This window comes from Trachypithecus francoisi, unplaced genomic scaffold, assembly GCF_009764315.1.
Source record: "Trachypithecus francoisi isolate TF-2019V2 unplaced genomic scaffold, Tfra_2.0 Lachesis_group13, whole genome shotgun sequence".
Lineage (NCBI taxonomy): Eukaryota > Metazoa > Chordata > Mammalia > Primates > Cercopithecidae > Trachypithecus > Trachypithecus francoisi.
Window position 1 is genome coordinate 110003893 of NW_022681458.1, and position 17518 is coordinate 110021410.

The following is a 17518-nucleotide window of genomic DNA, read 5'->3' on the forward strand; positions in this document are numbered from 1 at the left end:
TTGTTGAATTCTTTTTGATTATATTTTGTTGTGGGTTTTTGAATTCTAGCATTATGTTTAGGATTCAAGAGTAAGTTTAGTAAAGAATTTTCATGTCTAATGCCCCTTATCAGGTTTTGATATCAACATTATGCTGACCTTATAAAATGAGATAGGAAGTACTCATTATTTTGAAAAATCTCTGGAAGCGTTTATGGAAGACTGACGTTATTTCTTCCCTAGTGATTCTTGCTTTTGGGAAAATATGCATATTCTATGAAGTCTAGCTGTCACCATGTTCCCTCAATTAGTCTCAGATCTGACAATTTTGGGTAGGTGTGCTTCATAGTTTATGTTTTGGGCTCGTGCTTGTTTCTTTACTTTGTTGAAAATGGTATCTTTTACTTGATCTTTTTGTGTATGTATGTTTTGCATTGAAATATGCTAAGTACCAAACCAGTATAATGGGCAAACATTTTAATGGGTTTTAATGGAGTTGTAAGAAGAGAGTACAGCAAAAATATTTCTCTTCTATCTCTTGGGGAAAATACTTCTCTGTTTCAATACAGGAACCTGTGCTTTAAGCCAAAGTAATGAAGCTTTTTCTTTGGAAATTTTAGACGTCTAAGATGGAAGAATGAAGGAACTGTTTTGAGGGAAACATGGTTCTTAAGGAGAGGAACCATGGCGTGTGGGAAAGACACTGGACTGGGAGTCAGCAGGCCTGGGTATTGACTACATTCTCTCCCTTATTATCTGTGTGAGGCACTTAACTTATTTAAGCTTTTAGTTTCTTTTCCTATAAGACAAAGAGAACAACATCAGCCTTGCCAAGCTCACCAGATTAGTGGGAGGATCAAATGGGATAAAAAACATATCCTATTTGTAAAATGCTATAGATATTAAAGTATATTATTTTTATGCTTTCATATTGAGGTCCCTGGAAAGCTGTTGGGCAATAAGAAACAAAAGGCTGTTACAGCTACTCTTGCCTTTTTATTCCATCTTAATGAATATCCCCCAGCTAATCTGCAGTTACAAAGGAGTCACATTAATACGGAACTTATATAATTCATAAACTACCACAGTAGCTTGGAAAGGGTTTAATCAGTTGCCTTCCCTCTTAATTATTTTAAAACCTCAATAATAGTCAAATGAGCTGCATGGCAGTTTAATTAATTTGCATTAAGCCCGAAGGTCTTGAATGAGCAGTGAGTTTATGAACATGAAGTGTAAGGGCTTGGTGGCAGCATGTCAAGCCTGAATGGGCATCTGGGCTGCTTTCCATTGGTTCCTCCTAAGTCAGACTGGGAGTGCGTGTGTGTGTGTGTGTGTGTGTGTGTGTGTGTGAGTCATTCACACAATTCCTATCTCTGTTTATTACATTAGAATTGGCCTTAAAGCCTCTGAAAATGAGCTCATGTGCTGTCACTTGCTAGTGAAAAGCTTTGGAATTATCTGTACATTGCAATTGCCTATGTTCTTCCTGCTCCAGTTTCTATGGTTAACAGAACTGACTGGGTGTTACTTTGATTTTTATAGAGGAGTATTGGTGCTTTATTTTGCCCATCATATTGGTTCGGTAATTAGCATATGTCAAGGCAAAAAAAATCCCACTAGATGACAGTGGCATTCCTGCATTGTTTTAATCCAAGCGTACACAACCGTGAGATGGCTGCTCATTCCCAGTCCAGGAAGCCGCTCTCTCAGGCACAGTTCTGGGAGGAATTTATAACTCACCTTACCATCTCTCTGGGTTTGGAGTTATAACCCATCTCATCATGAGACATTTATGCCAAAAGAGTCAAGTGGACAAAGAGGGAGAAAAAGGATGTGAGTAAGTGGAGTCAGTCATTTGACTTGTTTTATTGGTCTGTTTTCTATCAGCACTGGACGACTGCTGGTTTTAGGGAAAGAAAGCAATCTGGTGTGATGGTCAGGTAGCCCTGATGCACACCCTCCTCTAATCCCATTGGTAGTATTGGTCCCATCAAGGGACAAAGCAGCGGTAGGTAGAATAAATGGGTCCAGAGACTCTGAGGAATGGAGTGACTAAATGTGCCATACTATCAGTATATGCTTACCTTGTTTATACTTAGAAGCTAAATGTTGACAAAAAGTTGCTGATCTGGCCAGTTTAAACCTATGAGGTAATTGACAGACAATGAATGTTGCTGGGAAGACAGACAATGAATGTTGTGTGCTTACTCTAGGAAGGTGCAGGCATATGCACTGTCACAGGTGCGTCAAGTCAAGGAGGGCAGGGAACTGCCAGCTCCGGCAGTATGTGGCTAACTCAGCTGGTTAGAGTGTAGTTGGTGTTCTGGGATATGGATCAGATTTTATCCTAAGTGAGCAAGTCAGTTTCTTTGGATCTACTTCTCTAGAAGCCAATTCTCAAATGGGTGCTCTTGGTCATAAGGTGATAAATAGGAATCATTAGACTCTAATGTTGCATGCAGGTAACTCAGATCTTTTGGGTTGCACTGCTGATAAGTTTAATTTCTCTGTGTCTGTTTTCTCTTTTACAAAAATGACAGTGTTATGGGATAAATAGTCTCCTTAAAATTCATGATGAAATCCCAAACCCCAGTAGCTCAGAAAAAATGTGACTGCATTTGGTTACTTGGTAGGGCCCGAATCCGTTATGACTCATGTCCTTATAAGAAGAAGTGAGATCAGAGACACTCACAGAAAAAGGACCATGTGAGAACGTAGGGAGAAGACAGCCACCAACAAGCTGAGGAAAGAGTCTTTAGAAGAAACCAACTCTGCAGAAACATTGATCTTGAACTTCTCCAGAATTTCCTCAGTCCCCAGAATTGCAAGGAAATACATTTAAGTTGTTTCAACCACCCAGTCTGTGATACTTTGTTCAGAGCCCTAACAGACTAATACAGGGGGTCATAATGTACTACCAACCTTCCAAGTTGTGAGGATTTACTGAGATACTTGATGTGAGGCAGGTGCAACAGAATCTGGCACTTAGTACAAAGAGTGCTTATTTATGGAATGGATCTTGTTTAAGCACAAGTCCTTCTGCTGAGACAATTTTTCAACTTGGTGTGTGTTCAAGGCACCTAGAGTAGAGCTATTCCATAGAACTTTCTGTATTAATGGAAATGTTATGTAGCAATGTCCAATATGGTAGCACTTTAATTGTGACTAGTGATACTGAGTGATACTGAGAAATTTAATTTTAAAAATTGGATTTAAATTTAAATAGCCACAGGTAGCTAGTAGCTATTGTATTAGACAATTCAGATTAGACAGATCTGTATTAGACAGACACTAGAAGATACTTATGTGAGGCCCATTTCTAATTTAAATAGCTAAAATATATCTTCCATCAGCATTAGGTACCAGATTCTTTGCAGTCCTATAAGTTAGTTTACAAAAGTCATCAATCTCATTTTCACTTAGAATTATAGTATGTGATGTCAACTCTTGAGTGTCCAACACACTAAATTGAGTTCTTTGCTATTTTCAGCCAAACAAGTTAAAATCCCCTGTTGCTCTATGCCTTAGTGGTAGGAAATTGTACTTAAGGCTGAGGTGGGAGGATGGCCTGAGGCCAGGGGTTTGAGACCAGTCTGGGCAACATAGTGAGATCCCATCTCTACAAAAAATTAAAAAAATTAGCCAGGCATAGTGGCATGTGTAGTCTCAGCTTTCTGGAGGCTGAAGTGGGAGGATCACCTGAGTCCAGGAGGTCAACGCTGCAGTGAGCCATGAGTATGCCACTGCACTCCAGCTTGGGTGACAGAGTAAGACCCTGTCTCACTAATTAAAAAAAATAGTGTTGAAAAAAGGACCCAAATGAAAATGGCCCATAAAGGGCTTTTAGTTGGATATTTGAGGGAATTTTAATTTATTCTCAGGTTTGTATGGATCTCTCTCTTGTGAAGAAAGAAAATTGGAAAGCAACAAGGATTTTTCTAACAGGATCTGAGGCATGAAAGTGAGGTGGGGTCTCCAGACTGTGGCTCAGGACCTTGTTGATGAGAAATGTGGACAAGGACCTAGATTCTTACTAGTTGCTTCTCAAAGCAGGAGCCTCTGCTTTTACCTTAGAGGAGAATGATCACCCCATGACTTCCAACATACCTCACCACTTCAAAAACACAGGCATAGCTGGAAGAGAAACAGCTCTATGGTAAGGGGAGCAAGATTTTTCTTAAGTCAAATTCATTAGAATGGCTACTGAGTAATAGGTCTCTATGCAGGAAAGATGAAGAGTGAGCCAAAAGGAAGGCCACCGTTGCCCTCAGGGAGCATGCCATCTGGTGATGCAGGCAGATGTGAGGAAATAATGACACAAATGGCTGTGATAATGGTAAGAAAAATTACTGAGTGGTATGATAGTGTCTGATAATGATACAGACGGGAGACAGGGAAATACTGGATAGAAGAAGAGGTTGCTTCCCCAGCAAAAGACCCAGCCTCAAGCCTGGAAACCCATGGCCTTAAATGGGAATAGGCATTCCTGTTTTTGTATCCAAAAGTTGACTTTTGGCCTGCCACGCCCCCCATCCTGTACCCATATAAATTCCAAACCCCAGGCTCTATGAACAGACGAACGGAAAAGCAGAAGAGTGGCAGAACAGCATTGGCAGAGAAGGAGAAAAGAGAAGAAGCATCTGAACATCAAGAGGACTTCAGCTGGGGGTGGTCGGAGGGGAGATTTGCTGCTGGACAGCCATACTCCAGGGTAATGTCATCTTCTCACTCCATCCCCTTTCCAGCTCTCCATCTATCCCGCTCAAAGCCATCTCCATCACTCAATAAAACCCCCACATTCACCATCTTTCAAGTCTGTGTGTGACCCAATTTTCCTGGACATCGGACAAGAACCTGGGTACCAAGAGGGCCCTGAGCTAGTTAACACTTAAGCCGTCTGTGGATGGCAGAACTAAAAGAGCACTGTAGGATGCCTGCTGGGGCTTCGGGAGTCGTAGGCACCCACTCCTAGATGCTATCATGGGGCTGGAACCCAAGATCACTCATCCCGCCTCCTGCACCACCAGTGTGCGTGCTCCCACTCCTGTAACGGGTTTGAGTGTACAATGTGGCCAGACAGACGAACCGTACCCCTTTTGCACATCCTGCCAGTGGGGGGTCAGGAAACTCTCCAATTTCCATAGGGGGCAGCTTCCCTGAGAAAGAAATATGTAGGCTGAGTTCTACAGGAAGTCCTTCCAGGTGAGGAAGAAAGGACAGGAGATGTTTAACCATTCGTTCAATACCTTAATATATAAGTACTACATTAGCCACTGGCAGGAGATGTGAATGTGATGAAGATGGTTTTTTCCGGTGAAGATTGGGGTGTGGCTATGTCGAGGGGTAAGTGTGTACCAAATAGATGCCAAGACAGAGGCTAAAGGGCAGTCAATGCCAATTGTGTGGTGAAGAGATGGGGTTCAGCAGAGACAAACATCTGTCCCAGTGGAAGGGCTGGAAAGGCCTCACTGAGAGCAGGCTTTGCACTGGACGTTGGGGATAGGCAGGAGGAGAAGGAGCCCAGTGCTTTAACCCGACCATATGGGCTTGGACAGTGAGCATCTGAGCCGACTCCACCCTACTAAAAGGAAGAGAGCCTGTCCATGTTTTCTGGTCCCACATAAGCCCAGTTGTAAGGAACATAGCTGTGCTGTGGCTAAGTGGGTATCGGCCCAGGTAAACATCCTTGTGACTCTTAATTTAGAGCCAGGTGTATAACTCCACTTGTTATCATAGCCATGTAGCCATAACGTGGGAAGGCTCATCATTTGGCTCTAAGCCACTATTGTCTGTAAAAAGTATAATTGCCCTACTGACACTGTATAGGCACACTCATGCCCAGAGAAAGGGTTAAGCTGCTGACCCTGAAGGGAGAGCTGGCCACACAGCTGTGCATGGGAGCAGCCGGCTCAAGCAGCGGAGACAGAGTAGTGTAAGAGAGCTGTGGAATAAAGCCATATTTCACCTACCTACACCCCGCTGAGTGTTCTTTCAGCTATCTACCATTCATCTACCCAGTCCCTTCAAAACTCAGCATGGGCTGGAACCTGGACTTGAACCTGACACCAGCATTCTTGTGCAGTCTCATGGTGGTGGTGAGAGGGGAGGTATGAGCAGGCAGCCCAAATGGCTGAAATTTAATGTTTCTCCTGTTGGGTGGTAGGACTTAGAACCAATTTAATTTAAAGAAAGATTGAAGTGCATTTTGTTGTATCTTAGAGTTCAAGAGTAAAAGTCATACCTGTTGTGTTTGTTTTTTACCCTCAGGAAATTTAAGAGGGTGAGTGGATAAAAATGTGTTAATATTTACCACAGTACAATTAGTGTCATAGGTGTGAGACATCTTACAGGGCATTCAGAAGAAAAAGCCACTTCCAGCTGGAAGAACCAGGAAAGTCTTACAGGATAAGGTGGCAGTTGGAATCACTCATTAAGAAAAGGTGGGGGCTCAGTGCAGTGGCTCACACCTGTAATCCCAGCACTTTGGGAGGCCAAGATGGGTGAATTACCTGAGATCAGGCGTTTGAGACCAGCCTGGTCAACATGGGGAAACCCCATCTCTACTAAAAATACAAAAATTAGCTAGACGTGGTGATGGGTGCCTGTAATCCTAGCCACTCAGGAGACTGAGGCAAGAGAATCGCTTGAACCTGGGAGGCTGAAGTTGCAATGAGTCAAGATCACGCCACTGCACTCCAAGGCCCAGTCTCAAAAAGAAGAAAAAGAACAGGTAGGATCTCATACAGGCAAGGGGAGGGTATGCCAGGTAGGGAAAAGAGTTTGAACAAAGTCTTATAAAACAAGGGCTTTGGTTGGATGTGGTAGTTTCTGCCTGTAATCCCAGCGACTTGGGAGGCTGAGGCAGGAGCGTAGCATGAGTCCAGGAGTTTGAGACCAGCCTGAGAAACATAGGAAGACCCCATCTCTACAAAAAAATACAAAAAATTAGCCAGGCATAGTGGTGTCCACCTGTAATCCCAGCTACTTGGGAGCCTGTGGCAGGAAGATCCTTTGAGTACAGGATATGGAGGCTGCAGTGAGCTATGATCACCACTGCCCTCCAGCCTGCAATATAGTGTGACCCCATCTCTATTCAATAGATAACACTTTTTAAAAAGAAAATGTGGACCTTGTTCTGGGACAAAGATTAATACTTCTAAGGCAGGCTAACAGAAAAAGCTCAGGGGCTGATCATCTCCCACAGGGACACATCTCCATTGAGAATCACTACATTTTTGTTGTATCTCTCTAATTCAAGAATATTTTATTAAGCTATACGTCCTATAATTTGAGTTGCAAATATGTGAAATACAGTATAACACTGGGTATTTTATAAACTATAAATGGCTCTCTTAAGGGCATGATTCAGGCTGGGCGCAGTGACTCATGCCTATAATCCCAGCACTTTGGGAGGCTGAGGTAAGTGTATTGCCTGAGGTCAGGAGTTCGAGACCAGCCTGGCATAGTGAAACCTTGTCTCACTAAAAATACAAAAAATGAGCTGGGCGTGGTGGTGGGTGCCTGTAATCCCAGCTACTTGGGATGCTGACACAGGAGAATTGCTTGAACCTGGAAGGCGGAGATTGCAGTCAGCCGAGATTGCGCCATTGTACTCCAGCCTGAGCAACAAGAGTGAAACTCTGTCTCAAAAAAAAAAAAAAAAAAAAAAAAAAAAGATTCACCACTTCTCCTCCACATTTGAAAATCACTAGACTCGACTACGGCTTAAAATATGTGTGTGGAGAGCCATGGGGGTTAGGACTAGAAGGTTTGGATCAGACTAAGCGGTTAATCCTGAGTGAACCAATCAGATCAGAGGGCTCTGGTCGGAGAAGGATGGATTTGATCAAGGAAGACATTCTGGAAGATGGGCTATGAACAAGGCATTGAAAAGCATAAAGAAAAATAGTGGAGGAATAGGTAGGGTTAGGGGGAACCAATGTTTCCTTAGTGCTTTGTTGAGTGAATAAGCAAGTAAGCAATGAATGCATGAGAACAAGGTGATATGAAATCACTCGGGTGAAAGTTCCCTTTGATAGAATCAGTCACCAAGGGACAGGTTCTCCAAAGATGAATAAGCCACAAAAATGCATGGTTTATATTTGAAACTCTGATGGTTGATAGCATATGAAGGAAAAAAAGTTATTATTGCTGCTGTCACATGAGAAGAGAAGGTTTCCTTGGGGCTAACTGAAATTGAATGCAGTCACTAGACTGGGTATCTGAAGTCAGCAGGAGGGGTTGGCTGACTGAGGTGTCCCCTGGGAATTTTCTATATCCTCATTTGAAAATAAGAGCTCTCTTCCTGTCATGTGAAATAACCCCAGAAAATTTCCTGGGCACTTAGCAGATTAGCTGTGAGCAAAATTCAGGCAGAAAATAGAGGCGATGGGTCAGCTGTTCAATGCAGGGAGTGGAATTGAATTTAATTCAGCAGAAAATAATGTTCTGGGTGAAAAGCCCACGCAGTTGGACTCCCAAGACTGAAGGAGAGTTAGTAACCTTGGTGGCCTGGCTGTCTAATAAGGACAGGTTGGTTCCCTCTCTCCAAAGGCAGCGAGCTGCAGGAGAGAACAGAGGGGAGGAGAAGCAAGCTCATTAGTGTCTGGTGGGAGGTGATTGTTTTATCTGAGGGGCATAGCCTTGTGCCTTGAGGCACACAGAAGCCAACTTGCAGTCTGGTTTTCATGATTTGGGGATAGTCATGGAACCCTTTGGAGGTGCCCTTACTCAAGCGTCTGCTGCCATTTTTTAAAGATAAGGCAAGGCACAGTAATTTTCCAGAAAATCAGAAACCTGGTCAGCTCCTCTTTCCCTACCTAGATTCTGAATGGTTTAGGGACTAAGACAAAGGAGGAGCAGATAGAAGCTAAATGTCACTTTAGTACCAATAGAAGTCAGTATGGAGGGCATGGCTTTAGGTCTGTGAGTGTGCCCAGAATTAGGCACAGTCATCCCTTCCCCCAGCCCCTGACAACTGACAATGCTTGAAAAGGCAGGCCCAACCTCCCCATGCTGGACAGACCCTGCCCCAGGAGGAGCAGCAGAAATCAACCTCTCCTAGGGCAGCTCATTCCCTAGAGAGCAGAAGGAGAAGCTGAGATAAACAGGCCAATTGTTTTCACATTTGTCAATCTGCCCCTGGACAGGAAAAGAGGCCAGAAATGTGATAGCCAGCGGAGTGGCTATCTCTAGGGGAACAATACTCTCCTCTAGTATCCAGCTTAACCAAGTGCTTTTCCTGATTCATTCAGGAACTACACTCAGAGGACCCAGTGGGTAGCAGCTCCCCCGACTCCTCCCATGCCCCACCTGGAGTTAACCTACTGTGAGTTTTGAAATCAACTGGCTTCTCTAGGACTTTAGGGCAAGAAAGGTAGCTGCTATTCCAGTTTACAGAAAAAGGCATCCAAGAGTGTTTTGGAGGTTGAGACTATTCAATTCAGTGACCTGCTCTGAGATCTACTGGACGAATTTTGGATTCTGGAGACTAGGAAATTGGCAATAAACTGGTATTCAGGATTGGTCTCATAATTTGCAGGGCCCAGGGTAAAAGGAAAATGAAGGTCCCAGGTTCAAAAATTATTAAGAACATTGAACAAAGGTCAGGACCCTATAAATATGGGGTCCTATGTCACTGCACAGCTTGTGTGCCGTGAAGCCAGCCCACTCTGTGCTTAAGGATATTGCTTACGGTCTTTGTATTTTTTCTTCTGTACTTATTCTCCAGTTGGGAGCGTCTCTCTCTCTCTCCCTCTCTCCCCCTCCCCACCCCCACCCGCCCCCGCCCCCAATTCACCCTTGTGCTAGTAGTATGTGAGTATAGAGTGTACTCTAGAGGAGGACTAAAGAGTTCGAGTTGCTGTACATTCTTGCCAACATTGGTTTTGTTATTTTTTTAAATTAAAAAACAAATTTAGTCATTCTGGCTGGTGAATCTTATAAACATTGATTTAGAAAAATAAGTCTACTTCAGAAAAGATTGAAAGGTTTTAGACATAAAACCATGCCTCCTATCTTAGCTTCTGTCTCTACAGTGGCCTTACTCAATTGCACTGTATTTCTCCATGTCATGGCAAATAGAGCCATGGCAAATTCTGTTGGGAAAGAAGAACCCTTCAGACTAGAAGAGTCAGGGAAGACTTTATGGAAGTGAAGGAATTTGAGTTAGATTTTGAAGAACTTGGAAAAGGTAGGGAGGAGGGGAAGGGAATTCCCGGGAAGATTAGGTAGCAGCATCAAGTCAAGCTATTCTGGCTGTAGAGAGGATTCTAGGGGGAGATGGATGGTGGGGCTGAAGGTAGCAGGTGATTCCTTGTGGCTGAGAAGCTTGGCAGCCACCACTGGTTTGCACATATCTTTTCTAGGGGGATAGGAAAATTAATCTGGCCAAGTTCTATTCAAAGGAACAAAAGAGGGAAAGGCTGGAAGCTGGAGACAGAAAGGAGGGATGATGGAGGGCCTACATTAGTGTTAAGAGCAGCATCAGAAGACCAAGAAACTTACACTTGTTTGGAAGGATGATCTGACAGTCCTTGGCCACATTCCTTGTTCTCAGGCTATCACCATGGGCTTTGGTGGGATGCCTGGTTGGACTGCTCATGGTGACACATGTGCCGTGTCAGTGCTTGGCCCTTCCCTCTCCACGAAACACCAATATAAAGATACACAAAGTAGGTGCTACTCATGAAATCATTGTGTAAGTCAGCAGTCCCCAATCATTTTGGCACCAGGGACTGGTTTTGTGGGAGACAATTTTTCCACAGATGGCAGGTGAGGGGCGGGGATAGTTTCAGGATAAAACTGTTCCACCTCAGATGATCAGGCATTAGATTCTCATAAGGAGCATGCAGCCTAGATCCCTCTCACATGCAGTTCGTGATAGGGTTTGAGCTTCTATATGAATCTAATGCTGTCATGGTCTGACAGGAGATGGAGCTCAGGTGGTGATGCTTGCTTGTCTGCTGCTCATCTCCTGCTGTGCAGCCCAGTTTCTAACGGCAATGGACCAGCACCAGTCCACAGCCTGGGGTTGGGGACCCATGGTCTAAGTCACTAGCAGAGTGTGGCAGTGTCTATTAGGCCTGAATATAAAAGAATATTACAGGATTAAAGTGCTTTAGCGCCCTTCAGCTGATTTCATGTCTGTTTAGTGTCCTTCAGCTGATTTCATGTCTGTTTAGTGTCCTTCAGCTGATTTCATGTCTGTCTGTTTAGTGTCCTTCAGCTGATTTCATGTCTGTTTAGTGTCCTCCAGCTGATTTCATGTCTGTTTAGTGTCCTTCAGCTGATTTCATGTCTGTTTAGTGTCCTTCAGCTGATTTCATGTCTGTTTAGTGTCCTTCAGCTGATTTCATGTCTGTTTAGTGCCCTTCAGCTGATTTCATGTCTGTTTAGTGTCCTTCAGCTGATTTCATGTCTGTTTAGTGTCCTTCAGCTGATTTCATGTCTGTTTAGTGTCCTTCAGCTGATTTCATGTCTGTTTAGTGTCCTTCAGCTGATTTCATGTGTGTTCAAGATGGAAAGTTTGTTTCTTTTCCTTTCTCTCTCCCTTCCCTTCCCTTCCCTTCCCTCTCCTCCCCTCCCCTCCCCTCCCCTCCCCTCCCCTGCCCTGCCCTGACCTGACCTGCCCTGCCCTTTCCCTCTTTCTTTTCCCTCTTTCTTTTCTAGTAAGGATATAGAGCTTATTTTGATATTCTAGAGCCCCACAATATATTGACAGTATGGCATGTTTGCAGCTACTGCCTGATACAGGATATTTTATACAGTTCTTTCTTCATGGTTGCAAGTGATCTCTTCCTTCTTCCTTTCTTGAAAAATGGCAAGTTACCATATTGATTTGTTTCTCATTTTAATACGTGTATATTATCCTGTGTGTATATGAAGTTGACTGTCTTGCTAGTGAGACACATGTGGTTCTTTTAAATATATTTATTTTTAAATTTCCATTCTGTCTCAACCCCAAATGCCCATTTTAGGATGTAGGAGACATGTACCTAAATCTCTTTTGTGTCCAGAAGATATGAAAACATGCGTAGAACCAACTTAACAATGGTTTGTGCTGAAGGGAGGTGGCAATGGCAGAGGACTGAGCAGGGGTCTCCCACCTTTGCTGTGAGAAGCCAGACAGTGGTGGTTAATGTGTGTGGTTGGGTGTGCATGTGAGCATCTTTAAGAAAGTCTGTGTAGGCTGAGTGGGGGAGCAGTGTGCTGAAGGCAGGCTCCACCTGGTCAGTGAACAGGAGGGGGAGTCCATTTCTAGACTGAGATTTCACACCCTTTTCTCCAGAAGTATTTGGGAGCCTCCAGACAAATCACCAGCACTCACAGGCCTTGGTTCCCAACTGTCTAGTATGAGGTTGTGGCCAGTCATCCCATTTTCCTCTCTGCCATATCATGAGCATCACACATATGTGAGACGTCTGTGCAATATGAAGAATTTTTGTTGTTAACCAAACACTCCAGAAACCCTTCAGGCATTTCCCATGAGACATTTAGACTCAGAGCATTTGGCTTTGAATAATTAGACAGGAAAAGGGTATTTATTACCAGTTCTCATTTAGGCCAAGTTTGCTTATCCTGTTTGTCTAAAATAAGAGCCAACAATCTGGAGTGGTTTTGATTGGATCTAAATATTTCTCCACATTTGAATGAGCTCCAATGGCCTGTTCCAGCACTGGGGCCAGAACACCTGCGTGTTCCGGAGGAGACCAAACTCGTCTATGTGTGCAATGGCTTTGTCCTGGCTAGAGATTGCCAATGGGGCCCTGGTCCCCACCCCACTGACTGTAGCCATTCAGCTGCCTCCTGCTGCTCTGAGCACTTGGTGGGGGCCAAGCCCAGAAATTAAATCGCCATGGGAATCCAGCTTCTGCCTCTAGCAACTCAGGCTACTCTGTCTATCTGAACTCTGGGAAGCTGGCTTTTTCTCACGCATGATTAACACTTTGAGAGAAAAAGAATAATTGTAGCTAATATTTACTGAGAACACGTTAGGCTCCCAGGCACTGTTCTAAGCACAGTCCTTATGTTACTCGCTTAATCCTCAAAACCCTTGAGGTAGATACTGTTACTATTCCCATTTTACAGATAAGGAAGTGGAGGTGTGGAGAGGCTAAAAAACTTAAGTTCATTCTACCAGTAAGTAATAACAGGGGTGATATTGATATAATACTAGTGACATAACAACCAGGATGATCTAGGCACCAGACAACAGAGGTAATGCTGTGACCAGTCAGAGCAGATGCTGCCTGTGAACACAGCTGGCTTGGCTCTGCAGGTACTGCTGGCTGAGCCCACCTGAGGTGGGGATCTGAGCCCAGGCAGTTGGGCTGCAGAGTCCACATTCTTACCACATCTCATCCTTGTCTCTGCTTCCCTGTGGGCCTAGCCCACAGTAGGTGCTCAAGAAATAGTATCCTAAACTAAGTCCTATGTTGTCTAACTCCTCTGTTGTGGGGTGTTCCTGAATTTTCTGTCTCCTGCCCAGAGCCTAGTTGTGCTCTCCTGGCACCACTCATGAGTGGCTTTCTAGTCTCTGCTCCGGGGGGAACCCCTTATCTCCCTCTCTCTTCGGTATCTAATGAACACTCACCTTCTTCCACCCTCTCTCCTAAACAGCCTGTTACTCTGTGTGTCAGCACACTCAACCCCTCTTCCTTGCTCCTCGGACAGCATGTGATGGGGTTCCTGAAGGCATGTCATGTCTGTGGTTCTCAGGAGGTGGCCCAGAGAAGTGGGCAGGAAGGGTAAGCCTACACAAAGTTTGAATGACTGGCCCCAGTAGGTTCTTCAAAGTTCCATTCTTCTTTGGCAGAGAGAAATAGCATTTCTAGAGTAGAATTCCTCCATAGTTTAAATACTGATACCGAGTCTCTGATTCAGTAGGTCTGGAGTGGAGCCTGAGAATCTGCATTTCAAACCACTCAACACCACATGCAAGTTGCCAAGACTTGGTGCTTGCACTCTCTGAAGCCATGGCCTGAGTGCTACACTGGCCCCTTTCAGACATGGCTGGAGCAACTGGGATGCAGGGCACCAGACCCTAGGCTGCACACAGCACAGGGACCCTGGGCCCGGCCCATGAAACCACTTTTTCCTCCTAGACCTCCAGGCCTGTGATGGGAGGGGCTGCTGTGGAGACCTTTGACATGCCCTGGAGACATTTTCCCCATTGTTTTGGGGATTAACATTCAGCTCCTTGTTACTATGCAAATTTCTGCAGCCAGCTTGAATTTCTCATCAGAAAATGGATTTTTCTTTTCTATTGCATAGCCAGGCTGCAAATTTCCCAACTTTTGTGCTCTCTATCCCTTTTAAAACTGAATGCCTTTAACAACACCAAAGTCACTTCTTGAAAGTTTTGCTGCTTAGAAATTTCTTCTGCCAGATACCTAAATCATTTCACTCAAGTTCAAAGTGCCACAAACCTCTAGGACAGGGGCAAAATGCTGCCTGTCTCTTTGCTAAAACATAACAAGAGTCACCTTTGCTCCAGTTCCCAAGAAGTTCCTCATCTCTATCTGAGACCACCTCAGCCTGCATTTCATTGTCCATATCATTATCAGCATTTTGATCAAAGCCATTCAACAAGTCTGTAGGGAGTTCCAAACTTTCCCACATTTTCCTGTCTTCTGAGCCCTCCAAACTGTTCCAACCTCTGCCTGTTACCCAGTTCCAAACTCGCTTCCACATTTTCAGTTATCTTCTCAGCAGCGCCCCACTCTACTGGTACCAATTTACTGTAGTAGTCTGTTCTCATGCTGCTGATAAAGACATACCAAGACTGAGCAATTTACAAAAGAAAGAGGCTTATTGGACTTCCAGTTCCACATGACTGGGGAGGCCTCACAATCATGGTGGAAGGTGAAAGGCACATCTCATGGTGGCAAACAAGAGAAGAGAGCTTGTGCAGGGAAACTCCCAGTTTTAAAACCATCAGATCTCATGAGACTTGTTCACTATCATGAGAACAGTGCAGGAAAGACCCACCCCCATAATTCAATCATTTCCCACTGCGTTCCTCCCAGGACACACGGGAATTGTTGAGTTACAATTCAAGGCGAGCTTTGGGTGGGGACACAGCCAAACTATATCAATTAGGAAGGGAGTGCAGCACAATAGAACATAATCTGACTCTGGAGTCCTCAGACCTGAGTACAGGTTCTAGCATTGCCATTTATTAATGTGTAGCCTTGAACAGGAGCTACTTAACCTAGGTTATTCTCAGTTTTCTCATCTGCAAAATGGGCACAACAGCATCATCCTGATATGTTGTGGTATTAAATAAGATGAACACATATAAAGCTCCTGCTGCGGTGCCTGGTACAGAATAGGTGATCAGGTGTTGGTATGTATGAGTGAAAGAAACCATGTGCCCGACCCATGGGTTGGAGGATGAGATGGGCACAGAAAGAGGAGTCCCAGGGCCCTTATCTTTCAGGGTTTTGGGCAATGTTATCTTTTAGCCTGCAATATCGAAGTGGGATAAAGCAAGAGATTCTTGAGAGTAGAAGATGGAGCTAGAGAGAGTGGAATGAGATCAGAAGGCAGATATAGGGATGCTTCACTGCCTGTTTGGTCTTTGTTTCCATTTCTGGTTTTTATTAATGTGTGAATTCACAGTCTGTCATTTTTCACACATACCCCTTTTGTCTGCATCCATCAGCTGATCTTAGTCTTGCTAAGGGTAGAGGCAATCACAGTAAAACTTGAAAAGGCCTGTGCAGAAAACCATGACATCATGGATCTGTGTTTAATAGATGTTTGGGAATGGGAATGAGATTGTTGTTTATTATGTGCGCATGATACATCCGAGCTATTAAAAAACACTCCTTTTTCAGTCCTCCTCTAAGCTGTACTTGGCTTTCGTGTTGGCTAAGCTCCCTTTTGTGTTATGGAAAGATACACTGCACGATGTGGTAGACATTACAAGTTCCCACATTATGAGTATCATATCCAGTTCTTTTCCCATTCCATGCCTATGTAAGACAGGACCCCTTTGCACGTGGACAGGTCCATGTGCCTGGTTCTGGTCATCTGTGAGCAGAGGCAGTACAAAGCCCACACCCCTCTCTGTGTCTTTCCTTGGGCATGTGATCATGGAGGAGGCTTTGGTATAGGGACAGAGCTGCAAGATTAAAGGAACTGGGAGCCCTGAGCCACAACATGGGGGAAAGGTGCCTTGAGGAAGCACCTGGCTTGCTCAAAAATCCTCTGTTGCATTAAGCCACTGAATTTGGGGGTTGTTACTGTAAGATAACCTGGCTTGTTCTAATATACAAATCAATGAGAAGACACTACAAGTCTTTTTACACTTCTTCCATCATCGATAGGTTATATAAGCAACAAGTGCTTTGGGGGATTGCAGAAAGTTTTTGAACATGACAGTGTTGAACTGAACTGCAAAATGAAATTTGCTGTCTACTTACCACCAAAGGCAGAATTGGAAAAGTGCCCTGCACTGTATTGGCTCTCAGGTTTAACTTGCACAGAACAAAATTTTATATCAAAATCTGGTTATCATCAAGCTGCTTCAGAACATGGTCTTGTTGTCATTGCTCCAGATACCAGCCCTTGTGGCTACAATAGTAAAGGAGAAGATGAGAGCTGGGACTTTGGCACGGGTGCTGGATTTTATGTTGATACCACTGAAGATCCTTGGAAAACCAACTACAGAATGTACTCTTATGTCATGGAGGAACTTCCCCAACTCATAAATGCCAATTTTCCAGTGGATCCCCAAAGGATGTCTATTTTTGGCCACTCCATGGGAGACCATGGAGCTCTGATCTGTGCTTTGAAAAATCCTGGAAAATACAAACCTGTGTCAGCATTTGCTCCAATTTGCAACCCTGTACTCAGTCCCTAGGGCAAAAAAGCCTTTAGTGGATATTTGGGAACAGATCAAAGTAAATGGAAGGCTTATGATGCTACCCGTCTTGTGAAATCCTATCCAGGATCTCAGCTGGACATACTAATTGATCAAGGAAAAGATGACCAGTTTCTTTTAGATGGACAGTTACTCCCTGATAACTTCATAGCTGCCTGTACAGAAAAGAAAATCCCCATTGTTTTTCTTTCTTTTTTTTTTTTATTATTATTATACTTTAAGTTCTAGGGTACATGTGCATAACGTGCAGGTTTGTTACATATGTATACTTGTGCCATGTTGGTGTGCTGCACCCATCAACTCGTCAGCACCCATCAACTCGTCATTTACATCAGGTATAACTCCCAATGCAATCCCTCCCCCCTCCCCCCTCCCCGTGATAGGCCCTGGTGTGTGATGTTCCCCTTCCCCAGTCCAAGTGATCTCGTTGTTCAGTTCCCACCTATGAGTGAGAACATGTGGTGTTTGGTTTTCTGTTCTTGTGATAGTTTGCTAAGAATGATGGTTTCCAGCTGCATCCATGTCCCTACAAAGGACGCCAACTCATCCTTTTTTATGGCTGCGTAGTATTCCATGGTGTATATGTGCCACATTTTCTTAATCCAGTCTGTCACTGATGGACATTTGGGTTGATTCCAAGTCTTTGCT

The 17518-nt window shown here is 44.1% G+C and overlaps 1 protein-coding gene across 1 annotated transcript; it reads left to right on the forward strand.

Moving 5' to 3' along the window:
* The first annotated feature begins 16327 nt into the window (after nt 1–16327).
* LOC117095093 (S-formylglutathione hydrolase-like) lies at nt 16328–17057 on the forward strand. The gene has a single exon (XM_033231706.1). It carries the CDS (start codon nt 16388–16390, stop codon nt 16847–16849), a length of 462 nt encoding a protein of 153 aa, XP_033087597.1. The 5' UTR covers nt 16328–16387; the 3' UTR covers nt 16850–17057.
* Nucleotides 17058–17518: the final 461 nt, after the last annotated feature.

Bases quoted from the DNA above. Each gene is read 5' to 3' on its own strand.
- LOC117095093 (XM_033231706.1), top strand. From the start codon at position 16,388: ATGAAATTTGCTGTCTACTTACCACCAAAGGCAGAATTGGAAAAGTGC.